Source organism: Mesoplodon bidens (assembly GCF_964165515.1).
Source record: "Mesoplodon bidens genome assembly, chromosome: 3".
NCBI lineage: Eukaryota > Metazoa > Chordata > Mammalia > Artiodactyla > Ziphiidae > Mesoplodon > Mesoplodon bidens.
This window is the reverse complement of record NC_138178.1, coordinates 87,460,588-87,485,796: the sequence shown is the minus strand read 5'-3', so window position 1 is coordinate 87,485,796 and position 25,209 is coordinate 87,460,588. Positions and strand designations below refer to the sequence as shown.

Here is a 25,209-nt window from a genome sequence, read left to right as displayed (position 1 = left end):
CTCTCTCCCTTCACACCCCTAAATATTAGGTGACCAAATGACCCGTTGAAAAGTAAAAAGTTAATCAATTTGAACAACAATAGCAAGAGCCTATGAAGGACTCAGAAATGAACAAAGCTTTTTCACGTATTCAGTAAGACTGGTTGGGCAGGTATTCTTATTGTTGTTTAAAAATAAGAAATATGAAAATTGAGCTTCCAAAAGATTAAATGACTTGCCCTAGGCTATAAATGGCAAGGCTGAGACCCCTAAGCCCAATATTTGGAATTTTAAATGATATTCATTGCCTCTTACTTGGTAATATGGAAGCAAAAGACAAAACAAAACAACCAAGGAAAAAAAACTGAACCAAAAAATATAACAACAACAAACAACAAAAAAACCACCGGAAGAGGGCGGGATGGGGGTGGGGGGAGGATGTGTCTGTTTGCATGTGTTTTTTTGTCCTGAATTCACTAAACTAGTCTGTATAAGTAGACAGACACACACAATTGATTGTTTAGTAAAATCTGAATAGTTTGTTGAGACATAATAAACTGTGTTATGCTTAAGTTCAGGTTCCCCTTTTGATTTTTTTTTTTTAAGTTCACAAGTATCATTCCTGAAAACAGACTGTGGGCCAGCAAGAATCCTGGTCAGTTCACATTTATTTCTCTGTTTTCTTAGAAAACTTGTGATGTAAGAGATAGGCATTATAATCCAGGGAGCACATGAGTTAATCTGCACTTTTCTGTCTGAAAGTCTAGGTTTTGGCCCAGATTTACAGAGGTTACCTCTTCAGAGGCAGAGAACTTGTAACTGAACTTCCCCCAGGCTTTGCCATGTTCAGTGGCTCATGGCTGATCCCCTGCTGACTGACCTATCAGCATCTGTGTTCTCAGAGGGAGAGACAGGTTTAAAGTGCCAGGACAGTTGTTGTACAAGCAACCATAATTTGATGGATGAGTTTTTAACCTTAAAAGTAAAAATGAACTTTCTGACATATGGTAATCATTAGATGTCTGGATGAATGAAAACACTCCATCTTCTCTTTCACAAAGAATCAAAACTTCGCCATGTTTAAAAAATAAAACCACAACAAATAAACACAGAGTAATGAAAGTCTAAAGCCAAAAGTCAAAAGCACTTACCTTGGCACCTTCTTCCAGTGGAGGACAAGGAAAACCCGTCTGGACACAGACATTTGAAGCTGCCTTCAGTGTTGCTGCATGTGCCCAAGGCACAAATTTCTGGTTCTTCAACACATTCATCAATATCTAAAAGAAGTACATGTGTCAAACAAGGTCAAAACATGATGGAGACACCATCGGATACTAAATGCACAACGTAAAAGTACAAAGTGTAACTGAGTTTCAAAACTCTTCTAACAATGAAGGTTTTTCCTGTATCATGATGCTGTGAGTGGACTTCTAGGCTGTGATGACTTTATTTATTTTTTCTTTTGTTTTTTTTTAAGGTTTTTTTGATGTGGACCGTTTTTTTAAAGTCTTTACTGAATTTGTTTCAATACTGCTTCTGTTTTACGTTTTGGTTTTTTGGCCATGAGGATGTTGGGATCTTAGCTCCCCGACCAGGGATCAAACCTGCACCCCCTGCGTTGGAAGGTGAAGTCTTAACCACTGGACCGCCAGGGAAGTCCCTGTGATGACTTTTAAAAAACTAGTTTTGATGGTTCTTATTGTAAAAATGGACTCTGCAAGTGCCTTCTTAGGGATGCAGTGAGAAACATCTTTTACCCAGACTGAATTTCTTGGATAATTAGAAAAGTTGGAATAATTTCATACCACCCTAAACTAGGAAAGAAGCAAGAAACTCTAGAGTCTGACTTCACCACTACACAGTAAGCAGACGCTCTGAAATTTTAATTGTGTTGCCAATGAGTTACCCCATGAGAGATGTAGGCCTTTGAACCAAATTTGTTCCCCTCCACCCATCTGTCCACAGTGCTTTCCCCAATACCCCATGCTACAATATCCTAAAACTATGACTTTTACACGGACACCAGTACTCATGAAAGTAATCCTATGCAATACAAACTAAAGATATCACAAGAGATGAGGCTCCTATCTCTCATTTGCAGTTTAATTTGTCTGAAGACACAAAAATATCTTCTGTGTATAGACTATAGTTTTTCTTTTATCATATAGATGATAGGAATTTGACACACATAATTGTGGCATGTTTCCTTTAGCATATTAATATACCTTATCTACTGTAAAGGAGTAATTAAGGATGGTTTGCAGGGAAGTTTCAATGGCTTGAGTATGTTCTAGTTTGCCTGGGAGAGTCCTAGTTTATGCCTGTTGACCCAGGCATTATTATTATTATTATTATAGTATTATCGTTATTAATACTGTCTTGGTTTGGTCAGTAAAGTACATGATGACCCTACTTGTGGAAAAAGTATGACCACTCTTTCCAAGAGACGTACCCATCTTTTTCCCTGACTTTCAGCAGGAATTTGTAGTGAAAAAGAGGTAAGTCTTGATTCTGAGCCATGCTATTTTTATGGAAATTTTTTTTCCAACGAAACAGATATCCCTTGTATCTTGCGACTCTTTATTTTCAGGTTGGTGCAACGAGCTCTACCCACACCAAAATGTATTCGCATTATACAGCTTTATTCCCACGAGGTCCAACTAAAGGGAAGTTAGGATATTAACTTTGTTGTTTTGACTTAGTTTTGTAAATACCGCACAATAGATTTTCTAGAAATGTGCAGTGCAAAGTATCTTCCTGTACAATGCAAAACTAGCTTCTTCCTCATTTCATGTTCTTATGTTGCATTTATAGTTGCATCATGTTTCCTGTGGCTTATTATCTAAACTGCTGATGATGATTGAATTGCTCCATTCCTACACTCCCTCCACCCCGACATCCAACCTTTGCTTAAAAGTCAACTTTTGTAAAAATGCTTGGATGTCTCCTTTTTGTTTTTGTTGTTGTTACGGTAGAAATCAAACTGTAGGTGCCAACTTCTTAAGGGTAGGGACAAAGATTTAGAATGAACACGTTTATGAACTATTCTGGAAGTCATTTTTCTTTCTATACATTTTCATTCTGTTCATTTTAGGGTCATTTTGCGTTAATCATGGAGTGAATAAAGCTGATCTCTAATAGAAGTAAAATAACACTTAATAATTTGTATTTAGGTCTAATTTTGATCAAGTGTTTCCATTTAGAATATTATCTCTTGACTGAGAGTTAAATTAGATATATAATAAATATTTGTCATTGATGATATTAAAAGTGGACAATTCTTACTCATTATGGATTAGATGCAGACTTGTTTAAAGGTGGGAGCATGGACTAGGTGACTTCTTAAAAGTCCTTTCACCCTATTCATTGATGAAGTTCTGGCAATTAATGTCCTTCATTTAATGCAATGATATATGTACGTATTGAGGAATATGGTACTATAAAATTTCCTGAGAATTTATTTGTAGTTACACATTTCTACCATTCTACAAGTCAAAATAACATAGACAAATTATATAGCCACATTCATCCAACCTTGAATGTGGTCACTTAAAGATTTTAACTGGAATCAGGAAGCTATGTTTAGTTGCAACCCATTGGCACTTAAAAACATGTAATCCAGAAATTTTTACCAGCTGCATAAAAGTATATTGGGAAAGTGTCAGGGTCATGTAACCACCCATATACACAGAGCAAAATAGCTTCATCAGAGATTAGCATGAGAATTGATGTTCCTGTCTCACCATCTAATTCTGGGCCCATGAGTCATACCCTACCCTTGGATTTGTTTCTGATAAAGTATTCCAAAATGAAGACACCATCACACCATCTCAAAAATTTGATAATGTCAATGCAGTAACCAATACTGCTAATTACCAAATATTGATAGCCCTCCTACCTTCACACTTGTCATTCTGGAGACTGTATCCAGGTGGACATATACATCTGTAGGACCCATCCAAGTTCTGACAGGTGCCTGGTGCACATTTTCCAGGTTCTAGGAGACATTCGTTGATATCTGCAAAGAAAAGGGAAAAAGAAGAAAGAGGTTCCCACCGGCATGATTTCCATCAAGCAACTAAAATTGAAAGAAACTGGAATAAAATCTAAGAAATACATAAATCTAAAGTCCACAAACTCTACCCTGGAGAAAAACAGCTCAATAAAAATTAGCTTTCAGAAGTGTGCAATGTATTTAACAACCATATTTTATTTGATCTACTTTCCAGGAAAGCATAACACGTGAAAAGTCAATGGGTATGAAGTTCTTTGAGGACACCCAAAGGACTGTATAAGAGCTTACCACAAAGCTATGTTGAAGAAAAAGAATAAAAGAAAGGGAATTACAGTTGTTTATAGAACAATTTAACAGTTACATTGAACGCTGTAACTGTTTCTGTAATTACAAACACTTAATTTTAAAAGATAAAGGGGAAGAGCGGTATATATACCATACACACATACAGGCAGGATTAATGTACTTCTACTCTGATCTTTTTCCTTCAGGCTTCTGAAGGAAGGATTGTGATAGAGACTGCATGATTCCTGGAGTGGCCTCTGGGATGAACTTTGGAGGGTCTTTCTGAAGCAGCACTCACCCACACAGGTTCTCCCATCTGGAGCCACCTCATAGCCTTCATTGCACTGACACTGGAAGGACCCCACTGTATTGATGCATTGGCCATTTCTGCAAAGGTTCCCATTTCCAGTTGCACATTCATCAACATCTGCCAAAAAAATATCCCTTGATATGTTCCAAAGAAAATGTCATAATACCATCAATGATCAAAACTTTTAAAGGGAAAAATACTTATACTGAACTTCAGTGGCCTTTGCTGGCTCAGGCAGACTTAAGAAATTCCAATGTGATCTAGTTTATAACAACAGACCTGGCTTTATTCACCTGTCAGAACCTAACAAGATGACATAATTCTACTAATTAGAGATTGATCATTTATATTAGGATTTTATATGAGTTTCACCTTGATCATCCTTTAGGTTTCATTTTTAAAGGTTAAAACTGAATTACTAATACACAATACAGCTGAGGGTATTGTTAATTAAATATTCTTGTAATCAGAAGTATATAAAAGTAGCCTCTAGCACAATACCAAATTTGGTTCCTTACCCTTGCTTGTGAATAATATAGCATATTTTATAAGAAGAATTTTAACTTCTTTGAAGGGAGGCTATAGTGAGACATCTAGACAAGTAGGTCCACACTGCTCCTGAACTACGTAATTTCTATACAAAGGATAGCTTTTGTATGTTTTAAAACATATTCGATTTATTTTGAAATGCATTTAATTCGCAGCATAGTAGACGTAAAAATTATAGCTGCTAATGAGTATATTAATAAAAGTAATAGATGTAGTAACTGTATTTGACACTTAATTAGCACATTGTATTTAACAACTCTTTTTAACCACTTGTCACGCATAAGATGGCATATATTAAAAAAGATTGCCAGCACGCTCATGACAAAGAACACACATAAAACTGCCTTCCCTTGGTGGTTGACTGTTTTGCACACGCACCTATGCAGTCATTGTTGTGGGAAAGGATGAAACCGTGATTGCAGCGGCAGTTGAAGGAACCAATTGTGTTTCGGCAAGTTCCATTCCCACAGGCATCTCTTTCGCACTCATTTATGTCTAGCAGGAACAAAGGACATAGAAAAACATGCTTATTAACAGAAGAAGAGGGTATATGGTTACCTGCGGTGAAAAGGCATTTTAGAGTTCACAAAATGTCATACGTAGGCTGAGAACTTCTAGATTCGATGTTGGTATTAGTTCCAGCAGTGGCAGCTCCCTGTGAGAAACCAGCCAAAGGCAAGGTTCTAAGCCTTGGGAGAAAATCCTTTCCTTGGTTGGCATGTGAAAGGAGGCAAGCTAAGGACATGAGAACTGGACAAGAACTATTTTATTCTATTTACTTCTAGAATTCTCCACCCTTGCCACTTTTCTCAAATACTTTCACTTGGAAATGGAAAATTCTGTGCACATCTGGGTCTTGGTTCACTGCCACCTTTGGCAAACTTCAGCCTTTAAGATTCTCACTCCAGTTTACCAAAAAGCAGTTAGTCACCTGATATTACCCCAAAATCAGCCACAAAATAAATTAGCTTTCTAACTCACCTGGAATTTTAGACATGTTTCTTTTTCCAAGTCCACCCCTGAAAACCCACGACCAGTCCCATGAAATGGTGACTTATCTCCCTTCTAAACTATCCCAATGTGATGGCCCCTAATTTGGCTCTCCTCTCTTGCAGTATATTTTGTCTTTTTATTGGTCTATGACTTTTCACTTTGACTATTTGTAAAGCTATTTTGGCATCTTATGTGTCTTTGCATCTTGAGACAGCGGCTATCATCTTTCTCATAAAGAGTAGGTGTCCATTATATTAAGGAGGAAATAAGAAATTAAAATGAAAAAAGTTGATATTGTTGGCTTGTTATATCAACAGGCAGAATGAGGAGGGCAAGGACAAAGAGATGGGGAAGGAGTGGAAGGTAACACCTCAGATTAGCAAAATAGAGTGTTTAGAGTTAGGATTTCCTTTCCTTTCAAATTTTGGACATAAAGATAAGTTATCTGTGATCTTAAATCAAGAAGCTATTGCTGAGCCCAATGTGACTCCAACATGTGTGTCTGTGGTTGACGACTGCATCCAGATGAGTCACCCTGCCAGCAGTCAAAAACTTCTGCCTTGATTCATTTTTAGCCAAGCAAGTGAAGTTCTTTAGTTGGGCAGGTTCTTTGGTAGAGGGTTCTACATAATTCAGATGGAAGACGGAGAATGAAAGTTGGGCAGGGCTTCATTAATATGTAGGGATTATCTCTCCAGTGATGAACAGGGCCTATTATAATCTTTAACTTAAAACTTATCTACTCTGAAGATGACCAAACTTTATGAGAATGTTCCCTAATGGATAAATCCAATTACAGCCAAAGGCAAGCACTTTAAACATCACTCTATTGATTGTTCTTTTTCCAGCTGTGAAACTGATTCATGTTCATGAAGTCCCCAGAAGACTTAATAGATGTTGCTTTAAAGTAGAAACAGAAAGGAGGGAAAGAGAGAAATTGATTGATTACATATTTGAAGTTTATTCTAAATCAACATTCTGATTCAGTACTAAGACCAAGGAAGAGATTTAAAATCTTGAGCTCTTTTCCCCTAGGAAAATGATCTGTAAATTTGTCTTTAAGGATCTGATACAAACTACAGACACGTCTCAAGAAATGCTCATACTCAAACAATCAAAAGCTGCACCCTTTCCAATAAGGCAAACTCACATAAATATTATAAAAGAATAATAGGCTTTTAATATTAATAAATAGTAAGTTTTTGTCTTAATATCTTTCTCAATTTATCTCTTAGTCAAAAGTTTTTCTGAACTGACAGCCAAATGATTATCAAGAAAGAGGTTTATGATGTTCAGATTACTAAAGCTTAAATACCAAAGGATATTAATGCTACACACGTGCTTCTGTTTTTATTTTATAAATAACAAAACAACTACTGAAAAGTTTAGTGTTAGCTTTAAATATATTCAGATACAAATGAATTTCTCAATAGGTTATGAAGAAAAAATGAAATGATAGTCACATACTCACCCAAACACATGGTTTGATCAGCATTTGTTTTAAAACCAGTGTGGCAAAGACAATAAAAGCTTCCAACTGTGTCAATACACTGTCCGTGGCTGCATATATTGGGGATTTCTTGACATTCATTGCGATCTGTAGATAAAAATTAAGTGAAAACTTAGAAGACAAAATCAAATCAAATAACTTACTTCTAGGTATTGCTCTCAGGATTAATCCTAGCTCTAAACTAAGCCAGTAAAACAGATGCTGACATATTTATTTTTGACTCAAAATAGGTTAAAACTTACTCTCATTTACTGGGCACCTTCAGACCATATTAACAATACACAAGCAATGAAAAACAGGGGCGGTATCCAAAAACATCTTCTAAAAGAAGAGAAATCCAAACTGGTAGATAATCCACTTGATTATCTGCCTAGGCAGTATCTTAGACTGTGTAATTGATTGAAGTATTTTGTCTAGTCAAGATTTGGTGCCTCAAATCATGGAAGCCTCATGGCTTCCTCTAGAAATTTAAACAAATCCCATTGCTAAGATAGGTTTTCATGATGGACAGCCTGCATCGTCCCTTGTTCCACTTACACATCATTATTTTGTCTCACTCCTATAACCTTTTGTTCCATCTGAACCAAGTCTTCCTGTCTACACACGGCTCCTTTCAGCACTTGACAATCCTAATGATGTTTCTTTCTTTTTTATCCATATTCTTTCAAAAGGAAGCCCTCTCATCTTGTTTCTGCCAGTCTTTAGGCTTTAAATTATATTTGTCATCAAGTGATGCTCTCCTGAAATCTGATTATCTCAGGGGCCAAATTTGTTGCAGGAATCCACAGATGACATAATTACATGCCTACTTATGCCTCTAATTTTCTAAAGCTCTCAAGATTCTACGTTTAGGGAAAATGTAACTAAAAAGGCACTGCGTTGTCCTGATTTTCCTATTGTCACAAAAGAAAGCAAATAGCAGAATGCCGCCTCGGGTGTAGATGTTGTAGAGCACCGCAGCACCTTGCTCTCAGCTGAATAATCCACACTTGCTATTTGCCTGCCCTATCTACTGAGAAGACAGCAACTGGGAACAGGCACTTTCTGCTGCACAAAGCAGCTGTGTCCATGCCAGGAGAGAGTATATTCCCTCCATTTCACATGCTCAGGCTGCCATTTTTAGAACTACTTCCTTCCAATACGCAAAACATTTAGAGTTGATGAATCACCATACCCTTTAAAAGTCTCAGGTGGGGTTGAGTATATCATAAAGAGGGGAAATTGGGATAGACTAGCTTAGGAGCTATGGCTAGCCTATGCAGAAATGCTTGTGAACAAATTATGATTATTCCCATCAGAGAAAACGGATTTAAAATGAGCAAGCTGCTCCCTGAGATAGGCAGAGGAAATTGATTTCCATTGCCAAGCTCTGTGGAGTGAGCTGATTTTGAGGAGCGTTGGCCCAAACCTTGGGTAACCTCTGATAATATGGATCTGGGAGAATGCAAGGACCAGGTCTGTCTTATCTCTGGGACCCACAGAAAATGGAGAGCATTAAGCATCTTATTAGAAAGGGATCCTCAGTTAGGAATTTTCTTTCCTACATTGCCTATTTCATGATGATTTTTAAAAAATGAAACATGGATTACTTTGCAGTTCTACTGGTGAAACAGAAAGTTACAATTCTAGAGAACTTAATTGTGAAGTTCACTTTGTATTGAGACCAGAAAACTAGGTTTCTACAAGCACCAAGATTTAAACTCCCAGAAGGTTCTGTCTGAGGTTGAGATAGGGGATTTAAACAGGGTACTGGGGGAAAACACCCACACAGTCAGCAGAAAGAGAGGAGTCCATGAGGAAATGGCTGGGAAGAATATGTCTTTAGCTGGGCAATCCATTTCAGAAGGGGGCTGCATTTGCTCTAATGCACAGCTCCTCAGGTGAGACCAGCATCCTCGGCTTCGATACCTAACTGTTCTCTAAAAATCTCTCAGCAACAATGCGGGTATTATGGCCAGCTGTTGAAATGATGTACTTATGGATTCAAATAAAAATCTTATTATGATGAGGAAATTTTAGTTCTTTTCATCTTAAACACAGGAAGGCAGGAGTATTTTACAATATGTCTGAAAAATGCCACGTATAGGACAGTATTTAAAGACATTTTAAAAAATTTTAAAAGTAAGATGTAAGTGAAGACATTTCCAGAGTGAAGTCTTCAGCCCTAGAGGCTGAATAGCTGCAAAACTCAAATTAAAGTACATTCCCTTTCTTGTGAGGATTTCAATGAATGAGGGAAATGAAGATTTGGCTACAGACAACACTCCTTCACAGTACTTATCGCTGGTTAACGCCGGATGAGCTTTATTTATGTTAATATTCTACAGGAAAACATGACAGGGCTTAAGCCCCAGCAGGCCCTGGTTGGACGTCTTGCCTTGATGTATAAAATAGTTCTTCCCTCATCTTGCCTGAGCATGAAATGGTGTGAAATGACATGTTCTATATTATCAGCAATTCCTTATTTTGATTGGAATTATTTCACGCAGTTTCAAATAAATATAAATTACAAGCAAAATGCAGGGAAGTGGTATGAATGCCAAGTTTCATGAGAGCATTGTGACTCATATCAGAGACGTCCTCACTTTTCCTGTCCTGTTTTTTTTTTTTTTTTCAGTACGTGGATAACAACTGCTCTGCTGACAAAATGCTAAATACTTGCACATGTTCCTTTAAACCCCAAAAAACAAGTCTTGATTCTCAAAATGAGTTTTTGTTCTGTTATTACACCCTCTTCCCACCAAAGTCTCATAAAACAATGCAAAATACCCTACGGAAAGCAGTGCACTTCCCACCACTTAATCACTGGTGGGCAAGGAAATCCAAGGAAAATCTGACCACGTTCCTTGGTGTTGTTTCATTCACAAATGCATAAAATATCCAGGAAATTCCTTGTGAAATGAGCCAGAAGCAAAATAACACATTCTTCCTGACCTCCTTGCTAAATATACAGTGATTTATAATTACTAAAAAACTGAGATGAAAATCATTCTGAGGTATTACTTTCCTTCTGGACTGAAACACCAGTGTTTTTGATACCATTGGCTACAAGATACCATCAGACACCTAATAATTTTACCATCAATTTAAGTTGGTAACACGCTCATCCTTCTTATTTCTACCACATCCCTGACAAACGGGAACAACAAAAAAATTTAACCTCTAGCGGATAGTTTCTCATTTTACTGTAGGTGACATAGCAAATAAAAGGCTTTCAACGTTTGCCGCCCTCAGCTGTGTAAGCTGTTTAGGAGAAAAAGTGATACTGTTGGTTCTTTTTCCTTAGTTTGTGCAGTTTAATCTGGCCCAGCTCAGAAGAGCTTTGCCATCTAGACTTGGTGTATGTGGCCAGAATGGTGACAACCTCACCCACTCCAGGGGGATTATGTGAAAGGACAAAAAAGTATTTGGTCCTGAATACCAGTTAGGGAGTGTGTGTGTGTGTGTGTGTGTGTGTGTGCATTTGTGGGAGTGGGTGTTTGCAGCAGGGCAGCAGAGAGGCAAATTTGGAAACATCACGCCTCCAAAGGGAGAAAAAAGCTAAGTGTGAAGACATTTCAACAGTTCTCCCTTTTCCCAGTTTAGTTACTACAACTCAGAAGTCATGTATTCTTCAACCTAACCATCTCAAAGAAATCCAGGTATCTGCAGCTCAATGGGCCTGGCCCATTGGGTGGGCGCTGGGCGGTGGGGACTACTTGCCGTTGCACTGCCCTGTGGAGGTGAAGCGGTAGCCGGGCTTGCAGTCGCAGCGGTAGCTGCCCGCAGTGTTGATGCACTCCGCGTTGCGCTGGCACACCGGGCCGTTCTGACACTCGTCGATATCTACAAGCAGGAGAGAACTGAATTATAGGGAGCGCAGAATCTGCTGTCAAGTTGATGAAGCCTCTCACACAACATGGATTTATATTTTCCTGTCTTGATCGGTTCTACTGAACAAACCGTGGAAGATAGAAATTTTGTTTTCTAATTTTTGTTTTACAAATATTTTTCAGAAATGCAAATACTTGACTTATCACCAGATACAGGTTCTAATCTCTAATGTCTAGAAAAACTTGTGAAACTCAGCTTCAAGGGCCAGGACTTGATACGGGTATAGACCAATATCCTAGGAAATCTTGTATTTGCTCAAAGCCTGGGGGTTTTAGGATTCAGTTGGGTTGCTTTTGTCTGGAAGGTTTTGAGGTCTGCAGAGCAGAGCATCTCAAACCTGAATGCGCATATGAATCACTCAGGATTGTTTTGAAAGGCATATCTGATTCAGCCTGTCTGGGGAGAGGCTTGAGATTCTGTGCTTCCAATAAGCTCCCAAGTGATGCTGGTGCTCCTGGTCCACAGACAGTGCTTTGAACTGCAGGGCTGCACAGGCTCTTGCTTAAATTTCTGCCACATGGCAGTCAAATCAAGGAGACTTAACATGAGAGATTGCACATAAAACCACTGAAAATAACCAAACGCTCACTATCAAAGGAAAGAATAAAATGGATATTGTGTGCTCCAGGGCTTTGACTATGCTCAGGGAGTTGTTTGTCTATCTTTTAAAACTTTTAACAGCTACCTAATACAGTTCAAATTCATGGCATTGCAAAAGTTACTGCATAGTCCAGGCTATAGCGTGGGGCAAAATACATATTCCCTTCCCCTGCTCTTATGAAACATTCGAATTCAGTCTAAATCCAGTAAAGGGAATAGCCTGTAACACAGGTGGGAGTCAGCTCAGCACCAGTACCGGGGTTTCATGCAGAAGTCGGCTCAGCCAAAGAAGTTCCCACAAGGGGGCGGCAAATACATCAACCTAGGCCTCCTAGGTGTGTGCTTTTGTGGTGGGAAAACCTCCGGACTATTGGCAGTCAGTGGGAATTTCCGTCTAATACGGGGTGTGCCTCTCTGTACAACAGATACAGAAGCAGAATATGCCTACCTTGGGTTACAGTGGACCCAGGACCCAGCAGCACCTCACCACCAGGCCTGCCCTGCTCTTCATTAAGGGTGTACAGAAACACAGAGGGTACCTTGTGTAGTTGGAGAAGCCAGTCGGTGTCACAGACAAGCATCTCTGTAATGCATCAGATGCCTAACATCTGATTATATACATACTTGGGGAGGGCAGACGCATGGATGCTCCCTAAATCACTTCTGGAATCCATTCCAATTTCAGTCTGGCTGAGGCATGTACTAAATCAACCTTCCTTTTCTGATTCTGCGAGCTAAGAGTGTGCTGGGAAGCAGTGGACCCTGGATTAAACATTCACCCTGAAGATGGATATCCTACGAAACGGAAACCAAAAGTTGGAGCGCTTTATAATCTCCATATCCACTGAATGCTACCCTGACAGCAAAGTGCCTTACGCTGGTACAGCTGTAGGTTTTCAGTCTCATGTGTGTAGCAAGGTCTAGGTTGACGTGGTGGTCCTGGGTGGCCTTACCTCTGGTTTCTGGCCAACGGCTGCTGCTTCAGCAGATATAAGTGCCAAAGAGGCACCTGGGTCAAGTAACCAGAATGGAAGGGAATGGAAGGGAAGACATCCTGAGGCATGTACAACAGGTGGAAGACGGTGGCTGTGAGCAGGCGGCCACCTCTCGCACTATAAGGTCACCTGCTGTGGGCTTTGTTCTCCATTCCCACATCATGCCTCCTCCCCACACCTGATCCTTGATGATCTGAAGCCCAGGGCCTGAACCAAAGCCCAAAATGACTATCTCCTTAGGAAGGCTAGGAATGGCTGTCACCCTGTTCCCACTCCCCCGCAGAGCAGGCAGAGGAAGGAATGTGGGCCAACTTGGCCACAGGAAGAGAAAGCCTGGTGAGGAGAATTTAACAAGCATGTGCTTGGGGCTGTAACTTGACTCGTGGTCTATAAGTGGTCCCCAGTTTAGGAGAAAAAGATTTTTTAATATTAAAACGTTGACCTATGTGCTCTAATACATGCTCTAACATGAACAGAAACTCTGCTAGAGACTCTAAGTATTAAATAGAAAATTATTCTAGCTGTTCTAGGGCCCATGGTATATTTAATAACCAGGAACGTCCCTTTTACTAAAATGTAAAAGAACACTATCTTCCCCAGATGTCGGAAAAATATGAAGTGCGGTAAGGAATGCGCAGAATCACATCACAAACACATGGCAAGCGGAGGTAATTTGAAAATGAAAAAAGTACCATTTGCACTCATGCCAACATTCTTCATATAAAATCGAATTTGCTGTTCTTGCCATTTGGGATTCTCTCATGCATCTGAAATATTTGCATTAACCTTGTTTTCACTTGGGGGGAGCAAAGGCTCCGTTTGGAAGGGAACACTGATTTTGAGGTTCAGCTCAAGACGACTGCCCACCACTCACGCCCACTTACAAGCAATGTGAAACAATAGCCATCTATTGGACACACCCGGGATCTCAAGGCTTTTCCATATCAGCTGGGAAATCTAATACATTGTGTGTGGGGGGAGAGGGCTGGGGAATGGACATCCTGCTTTTCCCGCTGCGTGTTAGGGAATTTTTACATGAAATGTCTTTTGATCCACATGGTGCCCTTCAGTACTGCTAGAGTTAGATGGATTTCTGAAATTCCAACGTTGTGAAATTGGCCACATGTGTGTGTGGGTATGTAGCTCATCGGTTGGCTCATTTCTGGATGTGACATAGTGACAGCCTCTCTTACCTTCACAAACCAACAACTTGTCATTATAGAAGAAGCCCACTGGACATTCACATCGGAAGCTGCCAACCATGTTGATACACACGCCATTTTCACAGACCCCCGGGATCTCCCGACATTCATCGATATCTAGAAACAGAGTAGGTACGTGTGAGTGACGGAACGGCACGTGGTCCCTCGGCAGGGTAAACTGGAATTGAAAGTCAGCTGCTTCTAATTCATTCTATGTAAGGTCTAAAGCCAAAGAAGACAAAGTGTGTGTGTATGTGCTTGCGTGTGTGCATGTGTGCTGGGGTGGTGATGGAAGCGGGGACGTCAGTGAAGAGCAAACTGAGATAACTAGACTGCTTGTCAGACACTCATGTGTCTATCTGACTGACTATCTGTTTTTCTGGTTTTGTTTTATAATATCGGCTTTGTCCAGGTAGGAGCCATCTTTGTACCCACCGGGCCTTGTGCACCAGATGAGTAGAATAAAAGTGACTGCCAAGAGAAAGTGGTCTCGCTACCCCAAGTGTGTGGTGGTGTTGGTCTAGAATGGGAGAGGAGAGCTGGTGAAGAACAGAGGAGGAGCCCATGGTCACGGCCAACTCTGATCTTCCAAATTCCACTTCAACACCCCCTTTCTCCTCCACATGGCTTTCGAATGGAGGTAAGTCAGGTCTGGGGATGTAAGCTGGGCCTGAGCTGACCATGGAGAGAGAGCAAGCACCAAGGAAGGACTGTCACAGTAGACTGTGGCTTCCCAAGCCCAGGCGCTGGGGCTGGGTTCTACGCTACGGTGTTACTGGCCCCTGGTACACTGTCTGACAAATGTTAAGTGCCAATTAATATGTATTCAATTAAGAACCAGTACCTGGAAGTGGGGTTAGTGAGCATTAAAACAGGACCAAAGTAGGAGTGAGAGCAGAGCCAGGACCCAGGCTGCTAAAGCAGGCTGGCCAGCGGGTGAGGGAGCCATGTAGGCAAGTCTGGTCTCCTCACCAGCCTGGTGGGTCCACTCGCTGTTTGACCTGCTCTGAGCTCCTGACCATTCAGTGTCCTCTAGGATAATAACGGTAACAGTGACAGTAACAGTAGTGTCTCCCTTGCTGTATGCCTGGTATATTTCTCAAGCATTTAACCTGAATTTAGTTACCAAATCATCAGGGCCACCCTATGAGATGGTCTCTAGGTACTCTGACTATCCTCATGATGCAGATGATGGAACTAAGGCCAAGTCAGAGCATGGAACTTGCCAAAGACGGTACAGCCAACAGGAGGCAGAGTTGGGATTCGATACCAGGAATCCGCTAACAGGCTGTCCTGTCTCCCGTATGCTTTTCCACAGTCAAACAATCTTCACAAAACCATTAGCGAAGTGCTTGTTATCCCAGAGGGCCCCTCTACCAGCCCTCTGGCAGAGTTTCACAAAACACTTCAGAAGCAGGGAGGGAATGTAAAGCTTTGGTCTTTCCAATCCATTAGGTTTTTGTTATTGTTGCTGAGATACTTTCCTTTACGTATCATAGTCAGGAGCCTCTGCAAGATACTTTGTTTGCATAAGTTGTAAGAAGATGGCTATAGACTTAAGTGGAACTCACAAGAGCTTTCAGAAGAATCACACCCTAAAGCCAATCTGTTTTAAAGGAGAAATTTGACAGGACATGGATTTATGTTGGACCTTTTTCTAAAGGGCTTGATTTTGTTTGAAGACAAATTGATCTCTTTAATGGAAAAAACCCAGCTTAGAATATCAAAGGGTATATTTCCATTTTGAATACAAGTAATTATGTTTTAGATTTTTCACACATTTGTCATTCATGTTCTTAAAAAGTTAGGCAAAGAAATATCACAACTATGCACTATCAGCAAAAAGAAAAAAAAAATTCAGACATTCTTGAACTATGTACGGGTTAAAACATGAAATGTTATGTTCACATTCATTTGTTTTAAATATAAGAGATGTATTTTCAAGTTTAACAATAACAGGCTGGGTCAAATTTCTAGCCATTGTTAGGCATAAAAGAGCAAAAGCATATATTAAAAATTATATTTTCTTTTCCTGTCTGGATTCCATTTGAACTTCAACTTGGAAAAGTTTATGTTTAAAGACAAGATTAATAAACTTGCTATAGTTTTAACCCCACACGAATGGGTTCTATATGCCAACAATCTTCAGACCTTTCAGAAGAAGAGTATAAAGCTTAAATAAAACAAAGTTTCTCAGTCATCTAAATATTTTGTCATGCTGGAATTTGCTAACAATAAGTATACTGCTAACTATCACATTTCCAGTTTTCAAGAGCTAGAGGCAAAGCAAGCTGTGAGTCGGGACTGGATTCTGGTCTCAGCTCTGTTATTAATTAGCCAGGTGACCTCAGCTGAGTCCCTTCCCCTGTCTAGGCCTCTGTCCCCTCAACTGTAAGGCAAGGTCTAGCTGATGTGGACTAGATGATGTCTGAAGCCTTTCCAGTTTTATTAGTGGATGATGTTAATGCTCTTTTGAGTCTTTGCCTGCTACCAACATTAGAAGGTAGGCCTTGCTGGGGTACACGCCTGGTCTATCCACGGAGGACAATGGATTCTACTATTAAAGACCACTTATCTGGGCTTTCCTGGTGGCACAGTGGTTGGGAGTCCGCCTGCCAATGCAGGGGGCGTGGGTTCGTGCCCCGGTCCGGGAAGATCCCACATGCCGCGGAGCGGCTGGGCCCGCGAGCCATGGCCGCTGAGCCTGCGCGTCCAGAGCCTGTGCTCTGTGATGGGAGAGGCCACAGCAGTGAGAGGCCCGCGTACCGCAAAAAAAGAGAAAAAAAAAAAAAGACCACTTATCCTCAGATCAGAGATTCTAAGGAAATGAAAAGATCTGTTTTGGGAAGGGGAAAAACAAAGCAGCTAGAGCCGGGTGTTTCAGGCCAATGCCATTTAACAGGTTTTCTTTCCAAATCATGAAGTTTCTTTGGACGTTGACTATGGAGCCATATGTATTTGGCACTAAGAGAGCCAGGCTGATTGCTGGACCGGACCCTTGTTTTCTAAAACAAGGTCATTGGAAAGGCTGACGTGGATTTCAGTTTACTTATTAGGAATAAGGTGATGTTTGCTACTAGACACAACTGCTCAGAATTAAGAGGGGCATCTAAGGATCCATATACATCACACTGGGGAAAGACTCTGAGAATGCAATAGCTTTCCATCTACTTTTATGTTATTTGGTTTTAAACCACAAAGGCATCACTTCCATTGGCTGGACGCTGTGCGATACTTCTGAATCTTGCATAAGCTTCACTAGCACTGCAGTGGTCTCTGCTCCAGTTACCAGACAGGGCCTCAGATTGGAAAGATTTTTTTTTTTTTTAATTTCATATCTAAAAATCCCAAAGCAGATGACCTGAGGAGATTCTATGTGAGATAAAATTGATCCACCTACACATAAGGATTGGTATGAACAGTCATATTAAACTCAGGTCTTAGTCAGATGGAAGGATTGGGAATTATAGTCAAATCAAACGTCAACTGGCCCTACTCCCAGAATCTCTCTTTGTTGATGCCCAGGGTTGGTTTAACTAAGCTTGATTGTAATTCTGTGAAAAGCTTTCCAGTCCCCTTAATCATGACCGACAAATGCTGCTGCCAATTAGGTGGAGCTACACGGGGTGTCTGTACTGTTTGTTTCAAACTAAGAATCAGAGTTTCAATAAAGCTAAATGGCGCTGTTTAATGATTTGTTCCTTCTAAGAAAAAAAAAAGCAAACTGAGAAAATAACAGTGTGTACTTCCTTTTCTTAACACAAAGGCAGAGACAAAAAGTTCCAACAAAGGCATCATAACTCACCAACAGGTAAACCAGTGTAAATGTCGATGACGAAGCCTGGCCTTTGACTTCCACAGAGTGTAGCAAATTCATCTGCAGTGATTGAACAAAGGTGGGGTGGGCGGGGTGGGAATAGGGGTGAGCAGAGAGCAATAATTAGGCTGAACAAAATTACTTTGTATACATTCTTGAAAGGTATTTACCTGTATTTTGAAAAATTTTAAATAAAAAATTAATCTGAAAATTTCTACAGATGGTGTAAACTTCTCCTTAAGACAAGCACTGAAGGAAAAGTAACCTCATGTTGATGTAATAATGAGGCAGAAGCAGAGGTCTCTATATCATATGCCACTTATTTGTATGATCCTGCCTGTAGGAATCTGGGTTTCTATAAGGATGTTGTTCAGCTCTGAACCCAGGGACTGGCATGAGTGCCTCTTTCCACTCTGCATTAAGGGATCTAGGGTTTAATGAATGTATACAAAAGCCATTTCCTCGATAGACTGGGGGAGACCATGTCAAATCTAGCTAAGTTCTTGGTAGGAGGTCTATTAATGACTAATTCAAGTCAACCAACCAACTTACCTCATTACTTCAAGTTTTGGAGCTGGATTTCTTTTGATGCAGTTCTCTTGTTCTCTCTCACTCCCTCCCCCCGACCCTTTATCTTTCTCTCCTTCACCTGAATTCATCAAAGTTGATAATAAAGGATGCACTAAATGTCATCTGTGGTCCCTTTTAACTCTGCAATTCTGTAATTCCAGATCATGAGTGTAACCAGTATAGCATGGTATCAATTTAAGCTCAAGACGGCCATTGCCTTATGGGTCAAACCTACTGAAAATTAGTAAAAGGTTTCCAAAAGTATTTTAATCAAAATGTAACATGTTCTTTTCCTAGTGCTTTTATTTCCTTATAAAAAAAGGAGTTAGGGTCCACTTCCAACAAGTGTCACACCAGCTCCACTGACCATCCAGACAAATTTCAGGGACTCCTACAATGTGTGCAGACTGCATAGCTAATGAACAGCCATGCCTGGATTTGGCCAATATTCAACATGAAGACGAAACCTTGCATTTTATATTAAGAGTATGCAGATTCTTAAAACTCAGACAGATATTTCTGAAAGTAAATGATAGTCTTTATCAGAGATCTCCAAAGTGGTCTGCAGGGGAATGTACAATGATCCATCAAGGTAAAAAAGAAAATACTAGGATGTCTATCTTTGTAAAATCCAATTTTAAAATTAATTTTGTGTATATTTTATAATAGAACAGTTTATGAAAATAATTCATTTCTCGATATAATTTTTTTAAACAAATATATAGAGACACATACACATATACTTTTACTTGTAAATACACACAGCAAGTGTGTGTAACCTCCAGGTTTTTTAACGATAGGTATGTATGATCAAAAGATTTGAAGGCCATTGGTCAAGATCAGGGGTCAGCAAATTTTTTCTTAGAGGGCTAAAAAGTAAATATTTTAGGTTTTGCAAGCTGTGCAGTCTCTGTTAAAACTACTCAACTATTTCACGAAAGCAACCATAGATAATATGTAAATAAATTAGTGGGGCTGAATTCTAGTAAAATTTTATTTACTAAAATTTGAAGTTCATAAAATTTTCAGGTCATGACATATCATTCCTTTGACTTTTTTTCCAACCATTTAAAAATGTCAAAATTATTTTTAGCTTGTGGGCCATACTAAAATAGGAGGAGGGCTGGATTTGGCCTATGGGCTCTTGTTTGCCAACCCCTGGTCTAACAACGTCTTGCAGAGTGGAGACAACTCGTAATTCTAAGTAATGGTTATTATACTATTTCCAGAGCAAACAATGGATGAAATGGTATATTTTACTAAAAAAGAATCTTCTGTTTTATGCACTGTCAGGTAGCACCGGACAATAGGTTTAGGATTTTACATATCACTGTGGGGAACGGAGTAGGTACCACACAATTCTCAGATCAATGCTCTGCATGGTAGTTCATTCAATCAGATAATCTAGATCATCATTAGTAAATGATGTCATCATGATATATATGACATATATCATCTACCGTATAAGAACACCGCACCAAAGTTTTTGCTTCATTTACTGCTAAGATGTAAATTAGACTTTTTTTTTCCAAACAGATAACATTATTTGGAGTTTTCTGTATGAGGATATAAGAAGAAATTTCTCTGAGATCTCAATATCAAGGAGTTGATCTTCTCTGCTTTTCTTTAGTGTTGATTTTGCTTTGTGGTCATTGAGACTCTTGGATTCGATCACATCTCCCTCTATATGAGCTGCTAGAAGGTTTAGAGCCCAAGTTATTGCTCGTTGCTGGCAAGTGTGTAGGAATTCCCAGCTTGGATCTTGTGTATTACCCTTGTTCCTTGCTCTGAGTTTCTTACCCTTGCTTGCCATTTGCATTAGGCCTTCTTATTTTACATTTGAATCTTTGTGGGTCACCTTGAATTCTTTCTGGAACAAGATTAGTTATAAATAAGTAAAAGTGATAGGACTACGGTTTACTTATTTGTCATACTGCTTTGCCCAATGTTTCCAGACTTTTACTTATATAGCAGACTCCATAACAATGAGAACGATGTTTATATTTTTGTGATATACTGAGTCTATACGTCTGGTGAATGAACCTGGGTATAAATTAGAAAGCATATTCTGTGACTCAGTTTTCAGCTGCAAGGACTAAGATCAAACTGTGAATTTAACTATTTGCCCTTGTGAGCTAATCTTTTCTTATGAAGATCAACGATGCACCCTTTTCTTCCCTTGCTGAGATTCATTTTCCCCAACAATTTGTGGGTATTGTACCGAGCTATCTTTCTGGTAACGGTGAAACTAAAACTCACCTGTGCTTGGGATGGGACACTGTTCACAGGGCTTATTCCAGGCCCGGCCAATGTTGTAGGAACAACAGCACATCTTCTTGGTCATATTGAACAACAGTTCTCCGTCGCAGGTCTGGTTGTCAGCGTAATAGTTCCTGTAGCACAAGCTTCTCCTCATATCTAGAGGAAAGGAGGAAGTTAAGGGACTGGTGATGCCATGGGGAAATCACGACAGGGAGATTCTAAGGGGATACTTAAGGAGTGAATCTCTTTTGAAGTGTATTGTAACTTGACTTCAATCAGGGCAGGAAAAGCCTGCTCTCACACAGCTCTCCATCGTCCTATGCTGCTACAAGAAAAAGGACTTTGAGAAATATATTCCCTGTTGTTTTGTGCCACAGAACTTAGTCATTATGTAGCTGCGGTGTTAAGAAACTTTACGTGACTCTCCACCCAGTCTCCTAGTAACAATTCTCCACTGCTATTTGGCAGTGATTTTCTCATTTCCGACTCATGATGTTTTAATACTGTAGGTCAGTGCTGTAAATATAGTTGTATAAAGATACACCCAAAATCAAACAAAAGAAGTACTATTAAACCTTTGTTTGGGATTTTCCAACATTACATTTTAAAGAAAACTCCCAACCACCCACACGAGGTGGTGAGAAAAGGCCCAGCTTATGCTTTACAGGGGAGGAGGCTCTCTCAGTGAAAGGGTGGCAGTACTCGCTCTTAGAGTAACTTAATGCTGAGGACTAATTGCTGGCTCGGAAGCTCTTTTTCTCTTTGCAAATGAAGACCAAACATGCATTATAAAGAAAAGCTGGGACTTACCCATGCAATTATTCCCCCCATTCACTTGCATGTAGTCTGGAGGGCAAATACAGGTGTAGTTGCCCACGGTGTTATAACATGTCCCTGGACCACAGATTCCGGGAGTTTCACATTCATTCACATCTATAATCCAAAGAGAAAGTGGTATGTGAATACGGAAATTTCACTCTTTGGAATGGTCTGGTACTCAGGGTCAATATAAATGTTGATGGTCTTGGAGAAAATCCACAGGGCACTTCGCAAACTGGATAAGGAAAATGGATGTTTCATTCTTCAGTGTCCTTAGTCTGTGCTAATGTGTGCATTTTCAGGAGAGGAGTTTTAGAAAAGGACATTTTACCTTCTGATATGAGTTCTTCATAAATGAGTCCAAAACATCCTCAAACACGTGCAGTGATGGTAATGTGGAGAAATTATAATTCTCAAGTATCTTTCAGGAAGATAGCTAGGTACTTCATATGCTCACAAAATCTCAGGAAGGATATGATATATCCCGAAGCCATCAAAAACTGGCTTCATGAATCTGCACTGGTAAGACAGCACAGAAGTAGGTATATCATGCCTCCTTCCCCATTTTCAAACACAGGGGTTGATTCTAATTTTTGTTAACTCCATGGGTCTTAAGCTGTGTCATGTGTATTGTGATGCTTGACTAATACTCAACAAGGTTGTCACTGCCAAGGTCACCTAATAAGCCTTTTGGAGAACCAGAGGAATATTTCCCCTCCAGGACACAGGGAGGTCTTCTCTTCCCAAATCCGTTGTGTGACTCCTGTATATAGATGAAAACCATTTCCCCACGCTGGTCAGTGGTCCACATGCTCTGAAAGCTAACAGTGGTCGATAGTCTCCATCTTCCCAGTAACACAGGATGAACAGAAGTCATCACTTGCATCATAAAACCAAAGGGGCTGCCTCCAAAGAGAAGCTCATTTAAATGCTTAGTACAAATGATAAGTGGTAAAGGACAAGAAGAAGAGCCCAGAACTGTCCAGAATATAGAAGCCACTGAAATGAGACCTGTGCCACTCCAATAAAAATGGCTTTTCTGAAGAGCATAGAAAACTCTGCAGGCATAAACAGGACTACGGCTCAAGATAACAAAACACCATTTCTCTCAAAAAAAAAAAAAAAAAGAGGGCGATTTAGGGTGTATCGGACATGATATTCTGTCACTAACATGAGCGCAAGCTGCCACGTGTGGCATCGTTTCCTGGCCATGTTCGCACTTAGACTATTGTGCTGTATTGCTAGAGTCTCAGTTTCCCTGGTGACTAACTGTATGCTGGTTTTTGAGGTCAGTTCTTAATATCTGAAAGAACCTGTCATCCTAAAAGGGCCATTTACCATCACACACTCTGGTATCTTCATTCAGGTAGTAGCCCGTCGGACAGCGGCACTGGAAACTGCCAAAGGTGTTGATACATTTCCCGCCTTGGCACAGCCCTGGGAGCTCCTGGCACTCATCGATATCTATCAAAATGACAACGACAGCATTGTAAATAAAACCGAGGAAGTTCCAAAGGTGCGCACTTTAAGATAAGCGAAAAAGAATTACCTTCCAATATGACCGTTATAGGGTTGGGTCGAAAACCTTCTCCTCCAGGACAAAGAATTTTGTACTCAGCTATGGAAACAAACAAACAAAAAAATCAGACTGAGTTCTTCTGAATCAAAAATTTCTAAAAATAGTATCCTCAAGAGAAAAACTGACATATCCATCTGAAAATATTCATTTTCAGGAAGCTTTGGCAGTTACCCCACTCACCTGAAGCAGGTTAACATCTTTGTATACACTTGTCCTTTCAAATGGCTTTTTCTATGTGTGCCAAATGTAAGGCTACTGTCCTCAGTCTCTGAACCTTCCGCCTACTCTCTGGTCTTATGTTCTTATGAACTATTTTATTCTCTATCTCCATCATTATTTCTTTTTAAAGATTTTTCTTTCCCTTTTTATTTTGTAACCATCTCCTCCATTTTTATGTTTTGTTCAGTCTTATTTCCTGGGAATCACAACTTCCCTTAATATTGTTAATCAGCTTGTCTCCAAAACCCTTTCCAAACAGAGCCTTAGGAAAAGCTGTTCTTTCTTGGTTCCCATCCCACTTCTCTCCTTAATGACTAGAGAGTTTTCTTGCCCCTCTGTTTCTACTGATGGCAACACTAATTCCCCTGGTTTCCAAAACCAACTTTTTACAGTGTCCTTTGATTCCCTCCCTTAATTCTGTCATCCAAGTATTTCACTCGAAAACATTTCTTTCAGTGCCATGCACCAGCAGTGTGGTCCATACAGGAACATATGGATAAGAATGACCCAAATCTGCTGTATCATCTTGATAAGCGTCTGTAAGAATCAGTTCTTCCATATTGATCATGGTCTTTCCAAATCTGATAATCCCCCTCTTTGATTTCTGAAATTTTATGTATATATGCGTACATGTATATATGTATGTATTCCAGTTCTAGCTCTGATCCAGTTTAAGGTGGGGTGGACCTCTATTGCTTGGCTAATCATTGTTACTCAATAGAACTGACTCCCCCTGCACCCCACCTAACCATCTTGCTTTGATTCTTTCAACATCAGTGAAATTAACTATCCTCCTCTTTTATTTTTCTCTCCCCTTTCTGCAATCATCTACTCTTTTTAAGTCCCCTCGTTCATGTCACACCCTTCCTTCAAGCCCCAATTAAAAAATGCACCAAGTAAAAAAAAAAAAAATGCACCAAGTTATCACCACACACTGCCAATCACAACTGACTTCCCTTTCTGAATAAAGGAGAGAAGGAGGTGCCTGCCAAGCATCCATCCTTGTGCTGAGTGCTTTACATGAGTGATTTCATTTAATCCTATGAGGCATGTTATGAATGAGGAAACAGGCTTGCTGACTCCAAAGTTACATGGGTGGCAAGTGACACAGTCCTAACTGGAACCAGGTGTTCTCTTTCTCCCACTCACGGCACTGAGTCTGCTCTTCTTTCTTCCCTTATTGAGGTCTACATTGAATTACAGCTCTTATGTTTAGGTCATATTTTGCTAGACTGTACACTCCTGGAAGACAGGAACTACCCATTAGACTAGAATTAGCCATCCAATTATCCATAAATTATCACCTCTGCACACACAAAGTACATCCTCTAGGTACTCAACAAATAATTTTAGAAAAAGTAAATAAGTGACCCTTCAGCAGGAAAGAATCAATACCTATCCCAATATACCCTGTAAGCAGCAGCCACTGACCTTTGCCCCAGAAGCTACATCTGACTCTAAATCGTAATACAGCATCCACTTAGAATAAAGGAAAGCCTTTTATGTTTTTAGAAGACATTATGTCCTTAAAATCACACTCTAAAGCTTTCTTTCAAGGCATACCATAAGAATGGAATGATTTTCCATTTCATATTTGCTTAGTTAATTGCTTCTCTTTCACCCAGGGAAACT

The 25,209-nt window shown here is 39.9% G+C and overlaps 1 protein-coding gene across 1 annotated transcript in view; it reads right to left on the bottom strand.

Moving 5' to 3' along the window:
• The window catches only part of FBN1 (fibrillin 1), a 256,740-nt gene that overhangs the window by 46,057 nt on the left and 185,474 nt on the right, over nt 1-25,209 (bottom strand). Inside the window, exons 39-50 of the mRNA XM_081229024.1 lie at nt 23,329-23,397; nt 23,118-23,243; nt 21,771-21,893; nt 20,958-21,116; nt 18,117-18,188; nt 14,303-14,428; nt 11,344-11,466; nt 7,603-7,728; nt 5,517-5,633; nt 4,578-4,706; nt 3,878-3,997; nt 1,131-1,256 (exon numbers count right to left, since the gene is read on the bottom strand). Coding sequence (XP_081085150.1) covers nt 1,131-1,256; nt 3,878-3,997; nt 4,578-4,706; nt 5,517-5,633; nt 7,603-7,728; nt 11,344-11,466; nt 14,303-14,428; nt 18,117-18,188; nt 20,958-21,116; nt 21,771-21,893; nt 23,118-23,243; nt 23,329-23,397 — 1,416 coding nt within the window. The remainder of the gene's footprint in view (nt 1-1,130; nt 1,257-3,877; nt 3,998-4,577; nt 4,707-5,516; nt 5,634-7,602; nt 7,729-11,343; nt 11,467-14,302; nt 14,429-18,116; nt 18,189-20,957; nt 21,117-21,770; nt 21,894-23,117; nt 23,244-23,328; nt 23,398-25,209) is intronic.